General features: G+C 33.7%; 4 protein-coding genes and 1 pseudogene across 5 annotated transcripts in view; 2 read left to right on the top strand and 3 right to left on the bottom strand.

The window, feature by feature from the left end:
- On the bottom strand, window positions 880–4145 carry LOC104741273 (LEAF RUST 10 DISEASE-RESISTANCE LOCUS RECEPTOR-LIKE PROTEIN KINASE-like 1.1). Its single transcript, XM_010462085.2, has 3 exons — window positions 3324–4145; window positions 3200–3235; window positions 880–2164 (listed from the first exon to the last, which is right to left on the bottom strand). The coding sequence occupies exons 1-3, from the start codon at window positions 4003–4005 to the stop codon at window positions 948–950; spliced, it is 1935 nt and encodes a 644-aa protein (XP_010460387.1). The 5' UTR covers window positions 4006–4145; the 3' UTR covers window positions 880–947.
- LOC104741272 lies at window positions 5491–6935 on the bottom strand. The gene has a single exon (XM_010462084.2). The coding sequence runs from the start codon at window positions 6519–6521 to the stop codon at window positions 5649–5651; it is 873 nt and encodes a 290-aa protein (XP_010460386.1). The 5' UTR covers window positions 6522–6935; the 3' UTR covers window positions 5491–5648.
- On the top strand, window positions 12558–14070 carry LOC109128676 (annotated as a pseudogene).
- LOC104741270 (adenylate isopentenyltransferase 6, chloroplastic-like) lies at window positions 14463–17063 on the bottom strand. The gene has a single exon (XM_010462083.2). The coding sequence runs from the start codon at window positions 15608–15610 to the stop codon at window positions 14612–14614; it is 999 nt and encodes a 332-aa protein (XP_010460385.1). The 5' UTR covers window positions 15611–17063; the 3' UTR covers window positions 14463–14611.
- The window catches only part of LOC104741269 (IST1 homolog), a 2950-nt gene continuing 967 nt past the window's right edge, over window positions 19575–21557 (top strand). The window contains exons 1-6 of one of the 2 annotated variants that reach the window (XM_019235695.1): window positions 19575–19704; window positions 19888–20020; window positions 20113–20216; window positions 20311–20482; window positions 20599–20739; window positions 21138–21489. In XM_019235695.1, the coding sequence (XP_019091240.1) occupies window positions 19655–19704; window positions 19888–20020; window positions 20113–20216; window positions 20311–20482; window positions 20599–20739; window positions 21138–21489 (952 nt within the window). In that variant the 5' untranslated portion in view covers window positions 19575–19654. Of the gene's footprint in view, window positions 19705–19887; window positions 20021–20112; window positions 20217–20310; window positions 20483–20598; window positions 20740–21137; window positions 21548–21557 lie in introns of both variants that reach the window. The other variant, XM_010462082.2, reaches the window with a different exon arrangement.

The raw sequence follows: 21557 nt of genomic DNA, 5'->3' as shown, positions 1-21557 counted from the left end.
TGTCCAATGGAAATCATCCGTATTAATTTCGTTAATTTATCAATTCCTAACCAAAATCCTTTGAATCAGTCAGGCTATAGAAAAAATATATATATATATATATATATATATATATATCCTACACTGATCACCATATCGGTTTGCGTGATCGGACTTACCGCCCAATAATTTCATACATTGCTGATGACCAGATGAACTTCCAAATTTGAAGGAAGCGCTTATGGCACTCATCACTTGGTTTGAAAGAAGAGATGATACGTACGTACGTTCTTCCATCCTTTTTCTGGCTTATACAAACAAATGGAAGTTTACTACAAAAGAAGAACCCTACAGTTCTAGTCTCATAACACGGGCTACTTTCCATGAAGTATTATCTTTACGTTCTCGGTCCAAGTCTAGTCTCAAAGAAGATGACTAAGGATTCGCCGTACCATAAAATACGTTCTCCCTTACTTACGTTACCCACAGTCAAAAAACGAGATATATGAACGATAAGCTCGTTTGGGTCTTTTATTTTTTTCTGGAAATAATAGCCAAATATTAAAAAAATATTAGCCGTTGGTAAAAACTTTTCTTGCAATGAAACCTCTTTTTGGTTTCCTTCAGTAATTTATCAAACATTATGATCTTTTGATTCAAGGGGATAAGAGGAGAGAGAGAGAGAGAAAGAAAAAAAGCAAGCTAAAGTCTTCCAACCTTGTGTCTCATATACAACTTGCACTCAAACCTTCTCTTACAATTTCCATCATCCCTACCCCTAAGATGACTTCAAACTTTTAAAAAGAAACACTGAAGAGCGTTTAAAAAAGATATTGGAAATCCTCATCAACAGAGCATGCATTAATACTTAAGTTTATAATACAGTAAACATATAACAAAAATAAGTAATATACAAATCCCAAAGTTAATATTCGGCGGTTGGATAGTGTTGTTGTCTAGTCAAGCAGTCACCATGTTTGACGAGGAAACAGCACTTCAGTATCAGACCATGAAGTAGCATTAGTGTTATATTGAGATGTTGAAGTTAAAGTGGTAACATCAATGTTCACCGATTCTAAGTGTGTATTAAATTCTGCAGCTTCTCCATCCTCATCATCATTTCCCATGGTACGAACATCTCCATGTGACAAACAAATCCTCTCCAATTGCATCCAAACTTCTCTCATGTTTGGTCGTTTCTTCCCTTTAAGATTCAAACACGTCTTTGCAAGTTTTGCTATCATCATGACTTGCTCTAGCTTGCAGTTGTTTCTGATTCGAGAATCGATAATGTCGGAAATTCTATTCTCTCTCATGGAAAGATTGAAGTAGGTTACCAGTGATCTATTTTCTTTTGACCGTTGGAACGAAACTGGCTTTTCTCCGGTGATGAGCTCTACAAGCACGACTCCAAAACTGTATACGTCGCTTTTCTCTGTGAACTGGCTGGATTGGAAGTACTCAGGATCTACATAGCCCACAGTACCTGAAACCATTGTTGTTAGGTGGCTTTGATCAATGGTTATTGATCTTGAAGTTCCAAAATCTGACACTTTAGCTCGAAAATCCTCGTCCAACATAATGTTCGTCGATTTGATGTCTCTGTGATAAATGGGAGATGCTGCGGCAGAGTGAAGGTATGAGAGAGCTCCTGCGATATCTATGGCAATGCGAAGACGTGCTTCCCAAGTAGGCAATGTGGGATCATCATGCTCATTATGAAGAAGTTCGAAAAGATTCCCATTGGGAATGAACTCGTAAACCAGAACGGGTACATCTGTTTCAAGACAGCATCCTAATATCCTCACGATGTTGCGGTGGTTGATCTGAGAGAGTATTACAATCTCGTTTATGAACTCATCGAGCTTATCTTCGTCCACAGCCTTGGATTTTTTCACCGCCACCACTCTACCATCAGCAAGTATCCCTTTGTACACTGTTCCTTGCCCACCTTGGCCAAGCACCGTATTTAAACTGAACTTTTCTGTAGCTTTTTCCAATTCTTTGGAGCTGAACACTATTGTTTTCTCTACGCAGCCTTCTCTTGAAGCCAATTGTTGCTGCAACAAAAGACCTCCATTACGTTTGAAGAAATCTTTTCTGCGATTAGTCTTTCTATACTTCTTAATAGATATACATAGCAATACTCCTCCAAAGATCAACACGCTCGATATTATACTAACCCCTGCAAATCAACTAGAGATCAGAGGAGTAGGATGATAGTATATTGTATATATATATATTGTAAATTCTCTTCTCCATCTGCATTTATAGTGGATGCCGTCACTTCATATTTTGCATTTGGATTTTTACATTTTGTACTACAACTATAACTTCTATATTATTGCCGGTATGAAGTATTAGCCTCACAAATTATGAAAAGTGTTTTTTTTTTTTTTTTTTTTTTTTTTTTTTTTTTTTTTTTTTTTTTTTTTTTTTTTTTTTTTTTTTTTTTTTTTTTTTTTTTTTTTTTTTTTTTTTTTTTTTTTTTTTTTTTTTGTTAACTAACTGTAAAAAGAATAATTTTTGAAGACAAATATCTAAATCGTAGAAACAAAAAAATCATAAAAATATCATTCATTGAAATAATAATAAGTCTAATATTGTTTCTAAGAATTAATACACTTCACTAGTTCTAATAGCAAATTTTACAGAAGAAAGCTAAGATATAGAATAAATTTAAAATAAGGTAATGAAAAGTAAAACCAAATTGATAACTTAAATATACAAGTGTATATCATGCATATAGAAACCAAAATAATAGAGCGATCCACATCATGAAAGACTTTTAAATATATATATATATATATATATATATGAGTGTATTATATATCATACATATAGAAACAAAGATAATTTATTCCCATCTGGAGTAATCCACATCAACAAAGACTTTTAATATATATATTACAACTTTAAATTCTACTAAAGATAAATTTCACAATTTAAAATACATTACACTAGCTAATAAAATACCATTTCACAAGTGAACATCAGTGTAATTCAGTAATACACCAAACAAAATAAAACAACTTTACAAAATGGTTTCCAAAAATAATACTCTCACAATAAAAAAAAAATTCACTAGTTTCTATATCTTTTTTTTTTTTTTTTTCATCAGTTTNAATAAATATAATCAGTTAAGAAAAGTTTGGTATTAGAATATTATGCTTTCAACTATAGCTGATTATAAAACTCAAAATATAAAATCTTTTCTTACCTAGTATTGGCCTTAGCCCCGCTTGGAATTTTTGTTCTGGCCGCAAAAAGACAGGAAACCGAATTATTGCCATCGCCAAAAGCAAAGTTACAGAAGTAAAGAACATGTTTCACTGTTTTCATACCTTTATTTACTCCAACGCAGAGAAACTTGTTGTTATTCATCTTACATTCTCCACCTCGATCGTGGCAGTTAAAGCAGACTGGAGGCAGTTCTATATGAAGAGAGAAGGTAGCATTTACATCATACTGCTTCCCTGTTCTTGGAATCACCCAGCTCTGTGGAGTATTTATAGCTGAACACCGTGAAACATCATGACCATCTCCCAAATTAGGGTAATACAACCTGCTTCCATTTCCTCCGCAATTCTCAAAAGTGAAGCCATTCTTCATAGAACTACTGTTGTCGCATTTGTACAAAGTGGCCAACTTGAGCCATGGCGAATCTGGAAGTGAGAATCGTGACAAGTCATTGCAGTTTCCGGTTATCAAGCTTTGGTTAAGCGCCGTGTCGGTGATGGTTATCGTGTTACCTTGAGAGACGCTCTTGACTTTATACCATTTCCCTTTTTTTACAAGCTGTATATCAGAAATAGTTGCACTGCAGTTCATCTTGAAAAGACCGCATCTAGACGGCATGTCTGTCCTAAAGAAAGGGAACTTGAAGTCGAGTTCTCCGCAGGTGAAACGTTTGCAACCTCTCTGGTTCGTGTCCCTGGCTTCAGCCACGAGAGGGAGGAGAAAGAAGAAGACCAAAACAGAGACAGTCTTCATTGGTCTTCTAATTACAAAGCTTATGTTTTTCATTGGTGAATACTTTTTTTTTAATCCTACTTTTTCGTTAGAATTAGGAATTATCCTACTCTTTTGTGGTATTGCGACATGCCGACAAGCAAGTTGACTTGAGTCTTCTTCAGAGTTTGTCTTCCATTAATTCCACTATTTTATTTCCCAAACCATTGTTTACTTAAATATAATATCAATATGAGAGGCCATAGACAAGTCATCGCCTGTTCGCGGCTGATGGGTCTTTTGATCAAATTTTCCTATAATATTTATATCCTATTTACACGAGATTATATATTTGCTTACTATTCTAGTATTCTGTGCAAGCAAAAATCATTTTTATTATTTACTTGCGACCATTTGTATTATTTAGATGTTTTTGTTATAGGTTGAATAATATTTTTTCATAGAGAATAAATAATATTTTAATGTAGTAGATGATAAAAGTTACATTATTGATATCATATAATTTCTTAATTCATTTGTTACGTATCATCTTTAAATATATAAAATGAAACAACGAGAGTTACATATCTTTCTTTCAATGTGTAAGATTATGATCATGTGATTTATGATGATGGAAAGGGCGAGTACATGCAAAATATGGGAATACTGTAATGTTTTTTTATGATTCATAACCATTAGTTAATAAGACAGTCTATGATTCTATGTAGAATAAGGATGACACGAGGCCTATTGCCAATCCATGTTTGGACTAATTTAACTGGGTGTATTATTTAAGTTAAATATATTACTGTTATACAAACGATATGATTATATATATGAACGATAAGCTTGTTACCATCCTGAGCAAGGAGGAACACCAGTCCTCTTTCATCCATGCTTAAAAATCTACCCGGACCTAGATGGTTTTCTTGACTGACTTCTTCCAGTCATATTGTGTAGAAACTGTCAATAAAGAGATGCAAGGCTTTTATCAATCCATAAGCTTGACGAGAACAATCAATCAAACCCTTTTTGATTTTTCTATTTGATTAAATGTCCAGAGACCAAAGAAAGTAAGAAACTGGTGGATTTAAGAGCTGCTCAGACTAATGTGTACTAAATGATCATTACAAAGATCGTTACTAAATTAACCTTGAGTTTTGTAACGTGACTTCCAAATTCCAGTGACCAAAAACAAAAGAATGGATAAATTTCGCCTAATTTATCCAACCAAAAATAACACGTTTTGTTCCGTTGATTAAAGTCAAATCTGTTGTGTCCATTACTTTCGCCTATTTATTATATCCAACCAAAATAACACGCTTCCAGCAATCCAGCAATCCAGCTCTTTTCTTTTCCGTAGATAATACGTTTTCCATATTATATAATATATTCCGAGGCTTTTTTGATTTTTTTTAATATATATATGCGAGTCTTCCACTAATAACATGAAATCCAAAATACACGACACCAATGGTTGAACTTCGTTTCTTAAAAAGAACAAAATAAGAGATTTATTTATTTACATTTTTTTTTTTGTCAAAATAGACAATGGAACACTAATTGAAAAAAAATATATATATAGACGAGAGATAAATTATTTACAAAATAATTTTGTTGGTGATTACTTGCGATTACGTTGAGTAATTATGTCTTTAATAGACCCTACCATGCCAATCGTTTGCCACCAATACATCTCCTCAACGGCACCGTCAGCCTCAATGACGGCGTCCGCGTCTTCTCACCATTCTCTCAACCTCTGATGCCGTCAGTTCCGTTAACGCACTGTTAACCATCCTCATGTCTCCCACTACAATCTCTCCGCCGACGTCATCCCCGACGTAGATCTTGGCCACGTTACCCGCGTCAACCCTAATGATCTTCCCGAGTAACCTCCCAGGCTGCTTCCACTCCGCGAGCAGCGTCGGCACCCCGAAACCTACGCGTGCATCCCACGCACTCACTTCCACGTCCTCGAATCCTTTCTTCTCCGCCGCTAACAAAACAGCCGGGGACAACAAAGAGTAAGAGCCGCATCTGCTGAGAAAAGAAGCCACCGCGTTACGTGGACTTCTTTCTCCGTTGAAATCAAGATTCTCCCATAGCTTCACGACTCCGCTTGAGCCTAGATCTAACAAGTCTCCGAAGCTACCACTGCACCGCCTCAACCATGGAATGTTTCCATTTGTAGCATCGTCATCATGGTGATAACCAAATCTTTTAACGCGTAAATCACCATTGACCGATTTATCTTCATCTTCATCATCTTTATCATCTTCGTCGTCGTCTGAGGAGTCTGACGAGAAAGACCAATCGGAGTCGCTTTCGTAATCATATAAAAGAGTTGAAGAAGGTAGAGACACGTTTACATTTATTAATCTAAAGACTAAGTTCTTGATTCTTGTAGTTAAGGATGTGAATGAAGCTAAAAATGCAAGTAGCAATAAAGCTCCCCATTTCCAGAAACTATAAGCTTGATGTAACTTTCCGACGCTGGAGACGGCTAAAGCTCGAGACAAAACTGACGGGTCGTTTATCGAGTTTATCCCCACGTCAAAATCGCCTATTCTGTTTATTATCGGGACCTCCATTGCAGATATTAAACTAGTGTTTTTTTGTTGTTGCTATATTTGGCAAGGAAGAAAAATATAAAAGTAAGGAGAGAAAAGGAGAAGGAGATTTTGGGTTATGATCATTACAGAATATATAAGAGAAAAAAAAATATACTAATTAGAGAGATGACCTGGTAGATAACTACAGGATATCTGGATATGTGATGACACAATCTTTAAGACACGTTGGAGAAAGGCGGCAGCGGATCGATCGGAGGCTTTCAACGAAACTGCAGGGAGCGTAGAAGGAGGATAAGGCAAAAAGGTGAATGAGTCAGCCTCTCCAACATGTGATGTCTACGTTTTATAATATGACCATAGTTACAAACTCACAAGTTAATAATTACTGTAATGTTTTTCGTTTTATTGTTACGTAACGTACCATCCGTGGCGGTTCGGCGGTTATATATATCTTTTTAAGTTTTAACCATAGTGTTTAACTAGTAACGCTATTTTTTTTTAATAGGAATGTAAATGTCATTTTTAAAAAGTAAAGGGGAGGTTTTACAAAAGAGTTTAACCTATTACTGTAAACTTGCCAAGAAAGAAATAAAAACAAGATTTACAACCAAATGTTGATCAGTGTCAATCAACAAAGTCATCGGATCCAACTAGTAACGCTATATACAGTTGCAGTAAAATAAACGGTACCAATTACGATTATTATGGTGATAGACTTATTTATACTAGTATCCTACTCCGTATTACTTACTGGACAAATAGATTAAATTATGTTTTTGAAATGTATTTTCATTTTGCTGCAATATTTTCAATTACCATTAACGAGAGTATAAAATATTTCATACATAATTTTAAATGAGATACATATTTCTGTTTTAAAAGATTGAGGTTGTTAGGGAACTGTTGAGATATCATGTGTTAAAATTATATTTAAACTGTTAGGGAAAATAAAATTGGATTCGTAATAGTATAAGTCCTAATTATTTTCCTGTTTTTAGATATTATTTATAATTTTCAATTTAAAAAATTTATAAAGTTAATTAAAAGAAAAATATACTAACAAAACTACAAATTATTTATGAATTGATGATGCATTGATACTCATTACTACTGGTAAAGTAATGTGATTCATTTTATGATATGCAATGTCACAACTATAGAAATGGAAAACATGTATCAAATTTGAGACTATATATCCCTGAACATTGTTTATGTCAAATATCCAGTTTTTCTTACTGTTGGGGTAATATTAACACATTACGAATTCTCTTACTACATTTTTAGTGTATTTTTACAGAGAATGTGGAATTCTTTCAAAACTTGAAAAAAACAATAATATATGTATATGTTTAAGAGAGACGTGTATCTAACTGACCATGAAAGACGAAGAAAGAAGAACAGGATATTTGGATGTTTTATCTTTGTAAGAATGGCTGGTCAGGGAAATTGACCTTCGTGTCGTCTTAAGGTTGCATTCATGCCATGCGAGAGGAGAGAAATAAAGATCTTCTTGGAAGAACTGTCGAAAAGGAATGGAGTCTTGGTTGGTGGTGATGTTGTAACCCAAACCCGAGAGATCGATCCCAGAGAGAATATAAGCGTAGATTCAAAGTGTACGTGAGACTTGGGAAATAAAGGGTTGTGGAAGAAGAAGCAAAGAAAATAGTGTGGGATCATGTAAAGCAGATGTAAAGACAAAAAAAATGAATTGAATACCAAATTTACCTTAGATGTGAATATGTGATTGTTAGAGAAAAAAAATAAACATCCCAGAGCCAACGATTGGTTTGTGGATTTGTTCTGATTTTTTTAATCATAGAAAATGGTTTTGGTTTTGTAAAATAATACTATAAATAATATATAATATATAATAACAAATCCACTTTTGGGTGTCAACTTTAATATGATGGATGAAAATGTTTTTATTATCTCATCTAATATTTTAGAATTATTAATAATTCGAACAGTTGCAAGAGATTTTTTCCAATAATCGTATTTTTTCATCGTACCCCTATCTTTTCAAAATCGCACCTGTTAATTTTTACACATTTTTTTTTCACACTTCTTTATTTTCACATCTCTTTGTTTCTATATATATATACAAATTTTTATAAACTTTGGAAAGAGTTTTTGTTCTTTGAGTATTATACTATTAATGATCTCACCCTTTGTTAATGATCACATCCTTTGTTAATGATCTCAAAAGTTGCAAAGTTTCGATCCAACAATTATGTTTCTTCGCCGCACCTCCAACTTTCCAAGTTGGCACCCGTTAGTTTTCACACCTTTTTGTTTTACACGTTTTAGTTTATATAAAGTTGCAATGTATTGATCCAACAATAGTGTTTCTTCATCGCACCCCTAGCTTTCATGTTTGCATTTGTTAGTTTCCGCACCTTTTTGTTTCACACTTTTTTGTTTCACATCTCTTTGTTTTCACACCTCTTTGTTTTTATATATATACAGATTTTTATGGACTTGAAAAAAAATTTTGTTCTTTGAGTATTATTAATGATCTCACCCTTTGTTAATGATCTCAAAAATTGCAAAGTTTCGATCCAACAATTGTGTTTCTTCGTAGCACCCCCAGCTTTCCATGTTGGCACCCGTTAGTTTTCACACTTTTTTGTTTTACACCTCTTTGTTTATATAAAGTTGCAATGTTTTGATCCAACAATTGTGTTTCTTCGTCGTACCCCTAGCTTTCAATGTTTGCACTTGTTAGTTTTCGCACCTTTTCGTTTCATACTTTTTTGTTTCACACCTCTTTGTTTTCATATATATACAGATTTTTATGGTCTTTGAAAAGAAATTTTGTTCTTTGAGTATTATTAATGATCTTACCCTTTGTTAATGATCTCATAAGTTGTAAAATTTTGATCCAACAATTGTGTTTCTTCGTCGCACCCCCAGCTTTCTATGTTGGAACCCATTAGTTTTCACACCTTTTTGTTTTACACCTTTTTGTATATATAAAGTTGCAATGTTTTGATCCAACAATTGTGTTTCTTCGTAGTACCCCTAGCTTTCAATGTTTGCAATTGTTAGTTTTCGCACCTTTTTGTTTCACACTTTTTTGTTTCACATCTCTTTGTTTTCACATCTCTTTGCTTTTATATATATACATATTTTTATGAACTTTGAAAAGAAATTTTGTTCTATGAGTATTATTAAAGATCTCACCCTTTGTAAATGATCTCAAAAGTTGCAATGTTTCGATCCAACAATTGTGTTTCTTCGTCGCACCCCCAACTTTCCATGTTGGCACATGTTAGTGTTCACACCTTTTTGTTTTACACCTCTTTGTTTATATAAAGTTGCAATGTTTTGATCCAACAATTGTGTTTGTTCGTCGTACCCCTAGCTTTCAATGTTTGCACTTGTTAGTTTTCGCACCTTTTTATTTCACACTTTTTGTTTCACACATCTTTGTTTTCATATATATACAGATTTTTATGGTTTTTGAAAAGAAATTTTGTTCTTTGAGTATTATTAATGATCTCACTCTTTGTTAATGATCTCAAAAGTTTTAAAATTTTGATCCAACAATTGTATTTCTTCGTCGCACCCCCAGCTTTCCATATTGGCACCCGTTAGTTTTCACACCTTTTTGTTTTACACATTTTTCTATATATAAAGTTGCAATGTTTTGATCCAACAATTGTGTTTCTTCGTCGTACCTATAGCTTTCAATGTTTGCACTTGTTAGTTTTCACACTTTTTTGTTTCACACTTTTTTGTTTTAAATTTCTTTGTTTTCACATCTCTTTGTTTTCACACCTTTTTGTTTTTATATATAAACAGATTTTTATGGACTTTGAATAGAAATTTTGTTCTTCGAGTATTACTAATGATCTCACCCTTTGTTAATGATCTCAAAAGCTGCAAAGTTTTGATCCAACAATTGTGTTTCTTCGTCGCACCCCCAGCTTTCCATGTTGGCACCCGTTAGTTTTTACACCTTTTTGTTTATATAAATTTGCAATGGTTTGATCCAACAATTGTGTTTCTTCGTTGTACCCCTAGCTTTCAATGTTTGCACTTGTTAGTTTTAACACATATTTGTTTCATACTTTTTTGTTTCACAACTCTTTGTTTTCACACCTCTTTGTTTTTATATATATGCAGATTTTTATGGTCTTTGAAAAGAAATTTTGTTCTTTGAGTATTATTAATGATCTCGCCCTTTGTTGATATCTCAAAAGTTGCAAAGTTTTGATCCAACAATTGTGTTTCTTCGTCGCACCCCCAGCTTTCCATGTTGGCACCCGTTAGTTCACACCTTTTTGTTTTACACCTTTTTGTTTATATAAAGTTGCAATGTTTTGATCCATTAATTGTGTCGTTAGTTTTCACACTTTTTTGTTTTATACCTCTTTGTTTATATAAAGTTGCGATGTTTCGATCCAACAATTGTGTTTCTTCGTTGTACCCCTAGCTTTCAAATTTTGCATTTGTTAGTTTTCACACAATTTTTTTTCACACATTTTTGTTTCATACTTTTTTGTTTCACACTTCTTTGCTTTTATATATATATAGAGATTGTTAGGGTCTTTGAAAAGAAATTTGTTATTTGAGTATTATTAATGATCTCACACTTTGTTAATGATCTCAAAAGTTGCAAAGTTTCGATCCAACAATTGTGTTTATTTGTCGCACCCCCAGTTTTCCATGTTGGCACATGTTAGTTTTCACACATTTTTGTTTACATAAAGTTGCAATGTTTTGATCCAACAATTGTGTTTTTTTGTTGTACCTCTATCTTTCTATGTTTGCACTTGTTAGTTTTTGCACTTTTTTGTTTCACACCTTTTTTTGTTTCACACCTCTTTGTTTTCACACTTTTTTTATTTTTATATATACATTATGCAGATTTTTATGGACTGTGAAAAGAGTTTTTGTTCTTTGAGTATTGTTTCACACCTCCAAGTTTTAAAAATTATGAGTATTATTTTCTTTTAATTTATTAATTAACATGATTCATTCATCTTCGTTAAAATTTGGATTGTTTTATTTATTGATTTCTTTATCTAACTTTTGTTTGGTGTGGTTTTTCATTTATACCCGCATCGATAATCTCTTACAAGTATTAATCTAGGTAATTGATTGTGATTTCTATTTTTTCATAGATTTATATGTTTATATATTATAGCAAACGCACTTTTAGGGGTCAATTTAAATATAACATATGAGATTGTTTTTATTATCTCATGTAACTGTTTAGATTTGTTAATGATCTTAAAACTTGTAATTTTTTGATCCAACAATTGTGTTTCTTCGTTGTAGTCCCAGCTTTCAATGTTCACATTTGTTAGTTTTCGCACATTTTTTGTTTCACACCTCTTTGTTTATATATTTTTTATGGACATTGAAAAGAGTTTTTGTTCTTTGAGTATTATTTAACACCTCCAAATTTAAAAATTCTGAGTATTATTTTCTTTCAAGTTATTAATCAACATTGATTCACTCATCTTTGTTAAAAAATTTGGATTTTTTTATTTATTGATTCATTCATCTAACTTTTGTTTGGTGTTGTTTTCCATCTAACTTGTATTGATCATCTCTTCCAAGTATTAATTTAGGTAATTAATTGTGATTTCTAATTTTTCATAAATTTATCTTTTTAGTCAATATGGTTGGTTGTAGCTATCAGCTCTTTCTCGCTGATTCTCTTATTTTTTTTTTTATAAATTTCGAAAGAATAATGATTTAAATTTTATTTTATGTGAATATCTTCCAAAATTGATTATCTGAGTATGATTCAGTAAACTCAGATTTATATATCTTTAACACTATTCTCTTATTGTCACTGAATCGATTTTTATTTTTATATATACAACAAATATTTTATTTAACTAATTTGGTTGATTAATCTTAGTCATTATTTATGACTTTTATACTATAAGGTTAACCATAAATTTTGCATTTGAAATATGAAATTAATAATATTAGCCATTTCAAGTTTTCACTTTCCCGTGCGGTAACGCACTGATCGACATCCTAGTATATAGTAAAAGAAAGAAAAATAGTTATTGTGTAGACGATCATGGAGGCATGGGAAAGCAGTTAGAAAAGTTACATACGATTTTTCCGATAAATATTTTTTTTTCTTTTTAGGTAAAATTTTTTCTTCCTTTTTTCACTCAACAATCCTTTTTTTTTTTTTTTTAAGTTTGGTTTTGCAGATATGAGTTTTTATTGGTACAATGACTTGTGTTTTATATGATAAAAGATACAACTTATAAAACAGTATGACATGTTTGATATATATATACTTTTAGAAGTGGAGTGGTGACAAAAAGAACTAAGTTTATCTCCAATGAGGGATTTAACACAGACTCTTATTTCAAAAGTGATTAAAAATAAATTTTAACTGATGAAAAAAATAAGAGCTGCCTCTTATTTAACAAGTTTAATACCTAATTATTATTGTGTATGGGTTATTATATGGTTGGTTTAGTATTTGTTATAAAAGAAATTTTTTTTTATTTATATATGACAAAAATTTGGCACAAATCAAGATTACAACTAATATTTTTCCCCATTTATCATTTGTACTTTTATTTTTAATATGCTTTTATGTTTTGTATGTTTAAAAAATTATGAAATGCAATAATTTTCCATTTTTATAAAATCTAAAAATTTCAACCATTTAAACTAATTATGTTCTACTTAAAATATTTATATTTTGAAAATAATATTTTTCAAAAATAGAAACCTAGAGTTTTACTATTGGAGGAGTATAATTTTAATTAACTAACTAAAAGTCCTTATGTTTTAAAATAAGTACACAATTTAAAGTAAAGTGATCTCATCCCACTCCATGAGCAAGGTGGAGTCTCACACCATCTTCTCGGTGACTTTCGCCCGGAAGATGGTGAACTTACCCAGGAGAGTTTCGCTCTTTAGCGACATTGTCCATCGCTGAAGTTGTTTCCAGAGGGAAACTCCCTATTATAGTGGGTGGGTCCAACTCATTCAACCATGCTCTCCTTACCGAGCGTTTTGACCCGACCATTGATTCTTTCGCTCCTAGCTCGAGTCTTTCAACCATCTGCGCGGACCTGAGGTAAAATTGCTGCATTTTCTGGGTGGATGTTTTAGAGCCGGTTCTGTTCCAGCACTTGTGCAACCAAGTCGACCAGATGATCGAGTCTGGAATTTTCGAGCAGCTCAGCGCTTTCTATGACCCTATAGTAGATTTGGGGCGGAAACTTGGGATTCGGAAGACATAGGCATAGAGGAGTTTGATCGATACTTTAGAGTGTACCCGAGGGAGAGGAACATGGGAATGTGGGACTTGGGAAGAAAAGTGGTGTACAAGAAGGCTATGAAAGGGATGAAAGAGAGGACGTGACAACCGGTGAAGAAGTAGAAAGGGAAGATTATGAAGCTGATAAAAGGCGGTTGGGAGATCAAGAAGCTTGACGCCATGGGTGCCATTATGGCCGAGCTGAATAAGAGTTTAACAGCATTGGAAGAAGGAAGGAGTAGCATGGAGATTTTGCAGAAGGACGTTGTGGAGGAAAGCGTCAAGACTGTGAACAGCTTCTTGCTAGAAGGGTAGTTTTCTGTTTTTATTTAAATACATAAAATGTGTGTTAAAAAACAGTTGTAATTTGTGTGTAAAAATTCAATAAAACTCTAATGTATGTTTTAGAGGAAAAAAAACATGTTAGGCTTGTATATGAGTTCTTAAAAACATTTGCATTTCATATGAGCTCTACCAAAATTTATGTTTTTAGTAGCCAATGTTGTGTTTAAGTTTATTAGGACCTATTAAAGCGACAATTATGGCTGATTATGTCAAAGTACGACAAAGGGAGAAGGACATTGTCGAAGAAAGTTTCAAAATCAATTGTCGTACTTTGATACAATTGGTCATAATCTCTGCTTTAAAAGACCCCATTGTTTAAACGTGGCTTGCTTAAGTTCCTATGAACCGCAGACTCATAAATATGGTAGAGCTGATATATTGCAAAGGTGTTCAAGTACTCACATAAAAGCATAACATGGTATTTTTCTTCAAATCATACAGAATTTTATTTATTTTTAACATACATTTTTTTTTTAAACACACATTTAAATTATTTAATTAAAAAACAAAACTACTCTTGCAACAAGAAACTGTTCACAGTTTCCACACTTTCCTCCACTATGTCCTTCTGCCATATCTCCGAACTACTCCTTCCTTCTCCCAAGGCTGCTGAACTCTTATTCAGCTCCGCCATGATAGCCGCCGTGGCATCAAGCCTCTTGATTTCCCAGCCACCTCTTATCAGCTTGATGATCTTCTCTTTCTGCTTCTTAACAAGCAGACACGTCCTTTCTTTCATGCCCTTAACAGCCTCCTCGTAGGCTGCCTTTCTTCCCAAGTCCCACACTCCTGTGTTCCTCTCCCTTAGGTACACTCTGAAGTACCGATCGAACTCCTCTACGCCTATAGTCTTCCGAACCCCAAGTCTGGGACCTAAATCGACTATAGGGTCATAGAAAGCGGCCAGCTGCTCGAACAGCCCCGACTCGATCATCTTGTCGACTCGGTTGCGCAAGTGTTGGAACAGAACCGGCTCTGAGACATCCACCCAAAAGATGCAGCATTTGTATCTCAGGTCGGCGCATATGGTTGAGAGACTCGAACTAGGAGCGAAAGGATCAATGGTCGGGTCAAAACGCTCTGCAAGGAGAGCGTGGTTGAATGAGTTGGACCCACCAACTATGATAGGGAGTTTCCCTCTGGAAACAACTTCAGCGATAGACAATGTCGCTAAAGAGCGAAACTCTCCTGGGCTAAGTTCACCATCTTCCGGACGAAAGTCACCGAGAAGATGGTGCGGGACTCCACCTTGCTCATTGAGTGGGATGAGATTTGTTGCAATCTCGCCGGAGAAATGGTTGGCGAGATCGACGGAAAGGCGTGACTTGCCAGTGCCGGTAGTACCCGTGATGAGGACCACCTTGTCCTTGGGAGTGTTTGGCCCTGATTTGCCCATGCACATGGTCACTGATCGTGGTCGCTGCGAAATGGTAGTGACGGTGGAAAGGGGAAAACGGAAAAATGATGATGATAAGGTGATGAATGATGACAAGGTGATGAGTGCTGCCATTTTTTTTGGTAGAGTAGAGATCACGAAAGTGAGTTGGCTTTTTTTTTCTGTTGTCGTTGAAGGAAATTTTTTCGCTTTAACTTAAGCTCTCCCCTCAGTGGTGGTGTAGCCTTCTTATTTATAGTACGTACGTTCATATAAGTAATATTTAACATGTTAGTAAATGCAAATACGTACATGCATGCATATCCCTATATATTATAGTAGTGTAGACACATAAAGAGAAAATTGTAACTGAAGTATTGGAAATGTGTAATATATATGATGATTTTGTTTCTAAGCTCATAAACATCTTTGACAAATTATGTCCACTCCATTGCTAATTTCTTTGTTTTTATATATGTATTACTAAGTGAAGACCAAAAAACAAAGATGCATACGCATGTTTCATGTTTGTCACCCTGACATGCACGAAGAAATTTTGTTTTTCTAGTTTGTTTTAAAAACTAAATTCAAATTAACTTTTAAACATTGCATGCATCCTTATTTTCCTTATAACGAGGAATTTGTTTTTTGGACTGGCTCCAAGAACCGTACAAGTTTCGACCATGCCCATGTTTCAAAACAGCTTACATGTAACCGTCCAAACCACAAGCCATATTAATGTTTGGATGATGAGAGAGATATTGGAAGCTTCCAAGTTCCAGAGAGATTAATCAAGGTGGGAATTAAGAGAGATGCCTCAGTGAGAAATTAAATTTTAAGTATAAATAATTAAGTATTTATTGTTAATACGTTACTTTTGAAAAATTTCTTGCGTGTCAGGGAGGAGAAACAGAGTACATGTGAATATTTTGGATTTATAAGGTGAAGTTTAAATCACTAACTGCCATTTTAAAGGAGGGGATCAGGAGGGAGTAGTAACGCATACATTCAAATGCTTTTTCAAAGAACCCGGAGAGAAATCTGAAGACTCAAACAAACTGTTTTGGTCAATATATAGTTAATTTTTCTGATTTGAAACGTTTACTGAAATACATTAATAACCATTTCACAGAATTTGATATGTGTCATTTCCAAGAGTGGGAGCAGGACGGTTACGAAGGAAAGATTCTTAGAAATTGATAATGATATCAAATAGTATAATTTAGCATCTGTAAGAAATTGATTTTCACCCTATCATATTTTCTAATGTCAACAAATGTTTTTAAAAGAACTGAACTTTTGTTTCAATCGTAAGAGACTAGATGTACTTACGAGCGTGTTTTAAAATCAAAGATATTTTAATGTGATAAATTTGATTAGATTCTGAAATCTATGAAGAAATTATATATTACCTAGCTAGTGTCCTTAATTCTACTGAAAAACTAGGAATGGGCATTTAAACCGAACCGAACCAACCGAACTCAAACCGACCCAAACCAAATCCAATCCTACACTCTAACCATTCAGCTATGTTTATTCTCAACTCAAATAGTTCAGTTCGGTTCGGTTTTAAACCAAACCGAACCAATAACCTAATGTGTTTTTTAAATTAATTAATAATATTATTAAAATTATAAATATGTGATCTTATCTATTACCACTTGTATTATATTTCTATTTTACATTATTTTAATTTTTCTAATAAAATTAACTAAATATAAATATAAATTTAATTATATTTAATATTAGATATTAATTTTAATTTTCTATCTTTTCTAATTTATATGATTAATTAACTATTACAAAATCATAATCAATTTTATTTTGTTACATTAACTGATTCTTAAACCGAATTAAAACTGAACCAAACTAAAACCAAACTAAACCGAACCGAACCGAACATAAACCGACCCGAACACAAACCAAACCAAACTAACTTTGGTTGAGTTTGGTTAGAGTTTTGACAAAACCGAACAAACCGAACTGAACCGTACCCGAACTTAAACCGAAATGCCCGCCCCAATGAAAAACATCAATGACGAGTCCTAGAGGCCATAGTCCATAGATCGAGTGCCACTGACTTAAGAGAATATATGGATCTAAATCCATATTAACCTTCTTAAACATAAACAAAATTATATTATTTCAATACTAATGTCTTTAAAGATCTGTTTTTGTGTGTTTTCCTTTTACTTTTTAAAAAGTGTTTAAGATATTATAAATTCTAATTTGAAAGTTTATGCTTGTATTATTATTCCAAAGCATTAATATATGATGATTGAAAGTGTAAAACTTTGAAAAGGTAAGCTTTTAATATCTTTGAAAATTGTTGAGCTTTTAAGAACTTTTTTTTTGAATTATTAAGAAGTTCTACGCCTAGTCCCCGTACATGCACTCATGCAAGGGACCAAAGCATTTTATATAGTCCCTTCGTAAAGATTGTCACTCGAACCGGTGACCTCTATACTTTGCCAGAGAATCTTTACTAGTTGAGTTATTACGCTTGATTTTTTTTAAGAACTTTACAAGATGTTAGCAAAGTATTAAGTTAAAATTGTTTGAAAGAAACTTAAAGTAACACATGCAAATAAAATCAATTGTAGAAATATAGATAATTTTGAAATTATGAAAGTGATGGGAAAAACTTGACCAAACTCTTGTTTAGTTAAATATGTAAAATTTTATGAATACCATCTCATTGACTAACATCACATGAAAATTTCTCTAAACAAACTTTTTTCAAGACATCATCTTCTCTAATCAATAAATTTTCATAGCTCAACAATTCACGAAAATTTTAACAGTTGTTTACAAATTACCTGCAGCCATCGCGTTCTTTGTGGAGCCTAGATGTTGGTCGACTATCGAGCAAGCTTCGCTCCTTGATTTCTTGTCATAGTGAGCAACACGATTTGTGTCTCTTTACCTCTTTTCTTCATTTTTAGTAGTTTCATTCCGATTTGTTTTTGAAGATTTAAAAGAAAAATGTATGAAACGTTCTTTAGGAAGTTTTCTATTATGCTTACATTTTTATATACAAGTAGATTTGTTTTGGAGGATAGAATCTATGTTTCTTGCAACACGCATAATGATGTGAGTAATGTTGTTTATCTGCAAAAAAATTATATAAAAAGTAAATTTGTCGTGGGACGATAAAATCAATGTTTCTTGCATTGAGAACATGTGTTGTGATGTGAGTAATGTTGTTTTGATTTTTTTCGATTTACATATTTTTATAAAGATATAAAGTAGGTTTGTCGTGGGACGATAGAATCGATGTTTATTGCATTGCAAACACATATTATGATGTGATTAATGTTGTTTTTGTAAATATTTTTATAAAAAAATAAAAAAAAAATTTGTTGCTAGACCATAGAATCGATGTTGATAGCATTGCGAACGCTTTAAATGTGATTAATGTTGTTTTAATTTTATTTTTTGATATATAAATTTATATAATATTTGTATGTAACAGGATGTGCTAGTTTTTAAGTTGTTTTCTTTTTTAGATCGTATACTTTGGTATTCTAAATTTACTAGAAAGAAGAAATAAAATTTACAGTATCTTTTAAACTTCGTATATAACTTTGATCCAAGGAACTTATCGTAACATTAACATACGATCCCTGGAATTAGGTTACTGGCCGAGAATTAGTGTGTCGTCTAATCATTACTATAATTACATTTCTTTCACAGAGTTGATCATGAAACCAAATGGAGGTTTAAGCCAATTCAATATTTCAAATACTACAATTTAAATAGTATGAAACAGAAATTGGTAATGATACAATTCGATCCGACATTTAACGTGTTCGTTATTTAAAAAAAAAAACAAAAAAAAAATCGTGTAAATTACATTGACTTCTTAAGTTCTAATGGATCAACATTTAAACCGACTCGAGAATTTTGGTTTTCCGGTTCGGATTCGGTTAAGAGAGTTAGTGTATATATTGGCCTCTCTGTTTTCCAATTAATTTATTACTATATGTGACCCACTCTCGTTGTCACTAGTGAAGTTTCACGCACGCTTCTTACTGGGTAAGGTTATGCGCGTACCGTAACATCCGTGTTCCACGTCGCAGGATATTATATGCACTCACTTCGTCTTCTGTTTCCCAAATCGACGATCAAATTCAAATCGGCAACCTCCGTATTGATTCCTCTGCTCCGATTGATTCAATGTCGCTGCTTAACCAACTCTTCAACCGTGGCATCTTTGGCGCCAAATGGTATCTCCTTCTTCTTCTTATTATTATACGTTTATCTCGTTTAGGATCTGGGCTTTGATTTGAAGAAAGCAACTAGGGTTCTTCAAAAAGTTTGATGCCATCGTTTTCTTCAATTTGAAGTTAGAGTTTATGGTTTTGATTGATCTTCCACAAAATTTGAGAAATTTAAGTAAATTTTGGCAGCAAGACAAGCTTGAATTTGGCAATAGCTCGGATGAAGTTGCTGCAAAACAAGAGAGATATGCAGCTTAAGCATATGAAGAAGGAGATAGCTCAGTTCTTGCAAGCTGGACAAGAACCTATCGCTCGAATCAGGGTCCGTTCATTTTTATACCATCCCAGTTTGATTTGTGTATGTTAGTTCTTACAATGAACAATCAAGTTGTTTATGTTCTTGTTTGAGGTTAGGTGGAGCATGTGATAAGAGAAATGAATTTATGGGCAGCTTATGAGATACTGGAGCTGTTCTGCGAGTTTGTACTTGCTCGTGTTCCAATTCTTGAAAGTGAAAAGTGAGAGTCTTTGGTTTTCATATGTGTTGGAGTTTACAATACGGATTAGGTGGGATGATCCTTATTATGTTATGTGTGTTGTTTCTTTGGATAGGGAATGTCCGAGGGAGTTGAGAGAGGCTGTTGCTAGTATCATCTTTGCTGCTCCAAGGTGCTCTGAAGTGCCTGATCTTGTGCAAATTAAGAATCTGTTTGGTACAAAATATGGAAAAGAATTTATCATGGTTGCTTCTGAGCTTCGTCCGGATTCTGGTGTCAATCGTACTGTTAGTATACTTGGGGGGCTAGTTTCTTCCTTATTCATGTCGTATGTACATATCTAGAGAACTGCACTCTTGAATGAAGTGTTTTACTAGTTTGATTGTTTTATCTTTTTGGTCAGATCATTGAAAAGCTTTCTCTAACTAGTCCATCGGGAGAAGCAAGGCTCAAGATGTTGAAGGATATCGCGCAGGAGTACAGTTTGAATTGGGATTCTTCTGCCACGGAAGCAGAATTCATGAAGAGCCATGAAGATCTACTGGTACTATTCTCTGAACCCTGGTTTTTTAATTTTAGGGAAAGCTAGTCGGTAACATTTTGACATACATCGGTCTTCTAAATCAGATGTGAAATTTGAATCTTTGATACTACTCAGCTCTGTCACTGAGGAAAAAAAATTGTTTCCCTAAATGGAAGCAGCATGTCATTGAATTAGAAATTACAACTATAATTTTTAAGAACTACTTGTCTGGTAGATATTTAATAGGGCGAAAGGAACAATACATGTATGCATAGCAATGAGTTGATAGTTTTCTGATGCCTAGCTGTTAATGTACACAAATGCTGAGTTTGCTTCAATTTAGCAAATGGTTTAGGAAATGTTTTAACAAATGAAGTCGGTTTATAAAGTTGATAGTTTTGTTCTAACGACATTTGTAGGGTGGAGCTAAGCAAATACATCGTCAAGATGGTATCTCTGAATCTCAGCCATCCCAGCACGGCTACACTCAGTCTTCAGTTTCTAGGGAAGTTGAAAGTCTGCCTGCAGAGGCCACACAGAGATTCCAAAAGCTTCAAGCCCAAAACCCAGCGATCAAAAACGTGTCATCATCTAAATTGACTTCAGCTTCTCAAGTACCTCCAGATACTAGACGGGATCAGACTGACGTAATGGAGAGAGCCCGGGATGCTCTAGCTAGCGCTGACCGTGCAACAGCAGCTGCTCGTGCTGCAGCGCAACTAGTGAATGTCTCTTATGGGGTTACTGCACCCACAGTAGCAGCGACAGAAGGGAAACCTTGACATGAATGTAGTTGTCACGTCATATTTGTGAATAAAAGCAATTGTATTTGCTTCATA

Source organism: Camelina sativa, chromosome 14 (genome assembly GCF_000633955.1).
Source record: "Camelina sativa cultivar DH55 chromosome 14, Cs, whole genome shotgun sequence".
Lineage (NCBI taxonomy): Eukaryota > Viridiplantae > Streptophyta > Magnoliopsida > Brassicales > Brassicaceae > Camelina > Camelina sativa.
This window is presented reverse-complemented; position numbering and strand designations above follow the sequence as displayed.

Excerpts from the sequence above, each read along its gene's own strand:
- LOC104741273 (XM_010462085.2), bottom strand. The coding sequence starts at position 4,005 with ATGAAAAACATAAGCTTTGTAATTAGAAGACCAATGAAGACTGTCTCT. Across the intron at positions 3,236-3,323 it reads CTGCGTTGGAGTAAATAAAG|AACAAAAATTCCAAGCGGGG; the intron begins GTATGAAAACAG and ends TTTTGCGGCCAG. Across the intron at positions 2,165-3,199 it reads GGGGCTAAGGCCAATACTAG|GGGTTAGTATAATATCGAGC; the intron begins GTAAGAAAAGAT and ends GTTGATTTGCAG.
- LOC104741272 (XM_010462084.2), bottom strand. The coding sequence starts at position 6,521 with ATGGAGGTCCCGATAATAAACAGAATAGGCGATTTTGACGTGGGGATA.
- LOC104741270 (XM_010462083.2), bottom strand. The coding sequence starts at position 15,610 with ATGGCAGCACTCATCACCTTGTCATCATTCATCACCTTATCATCATCA.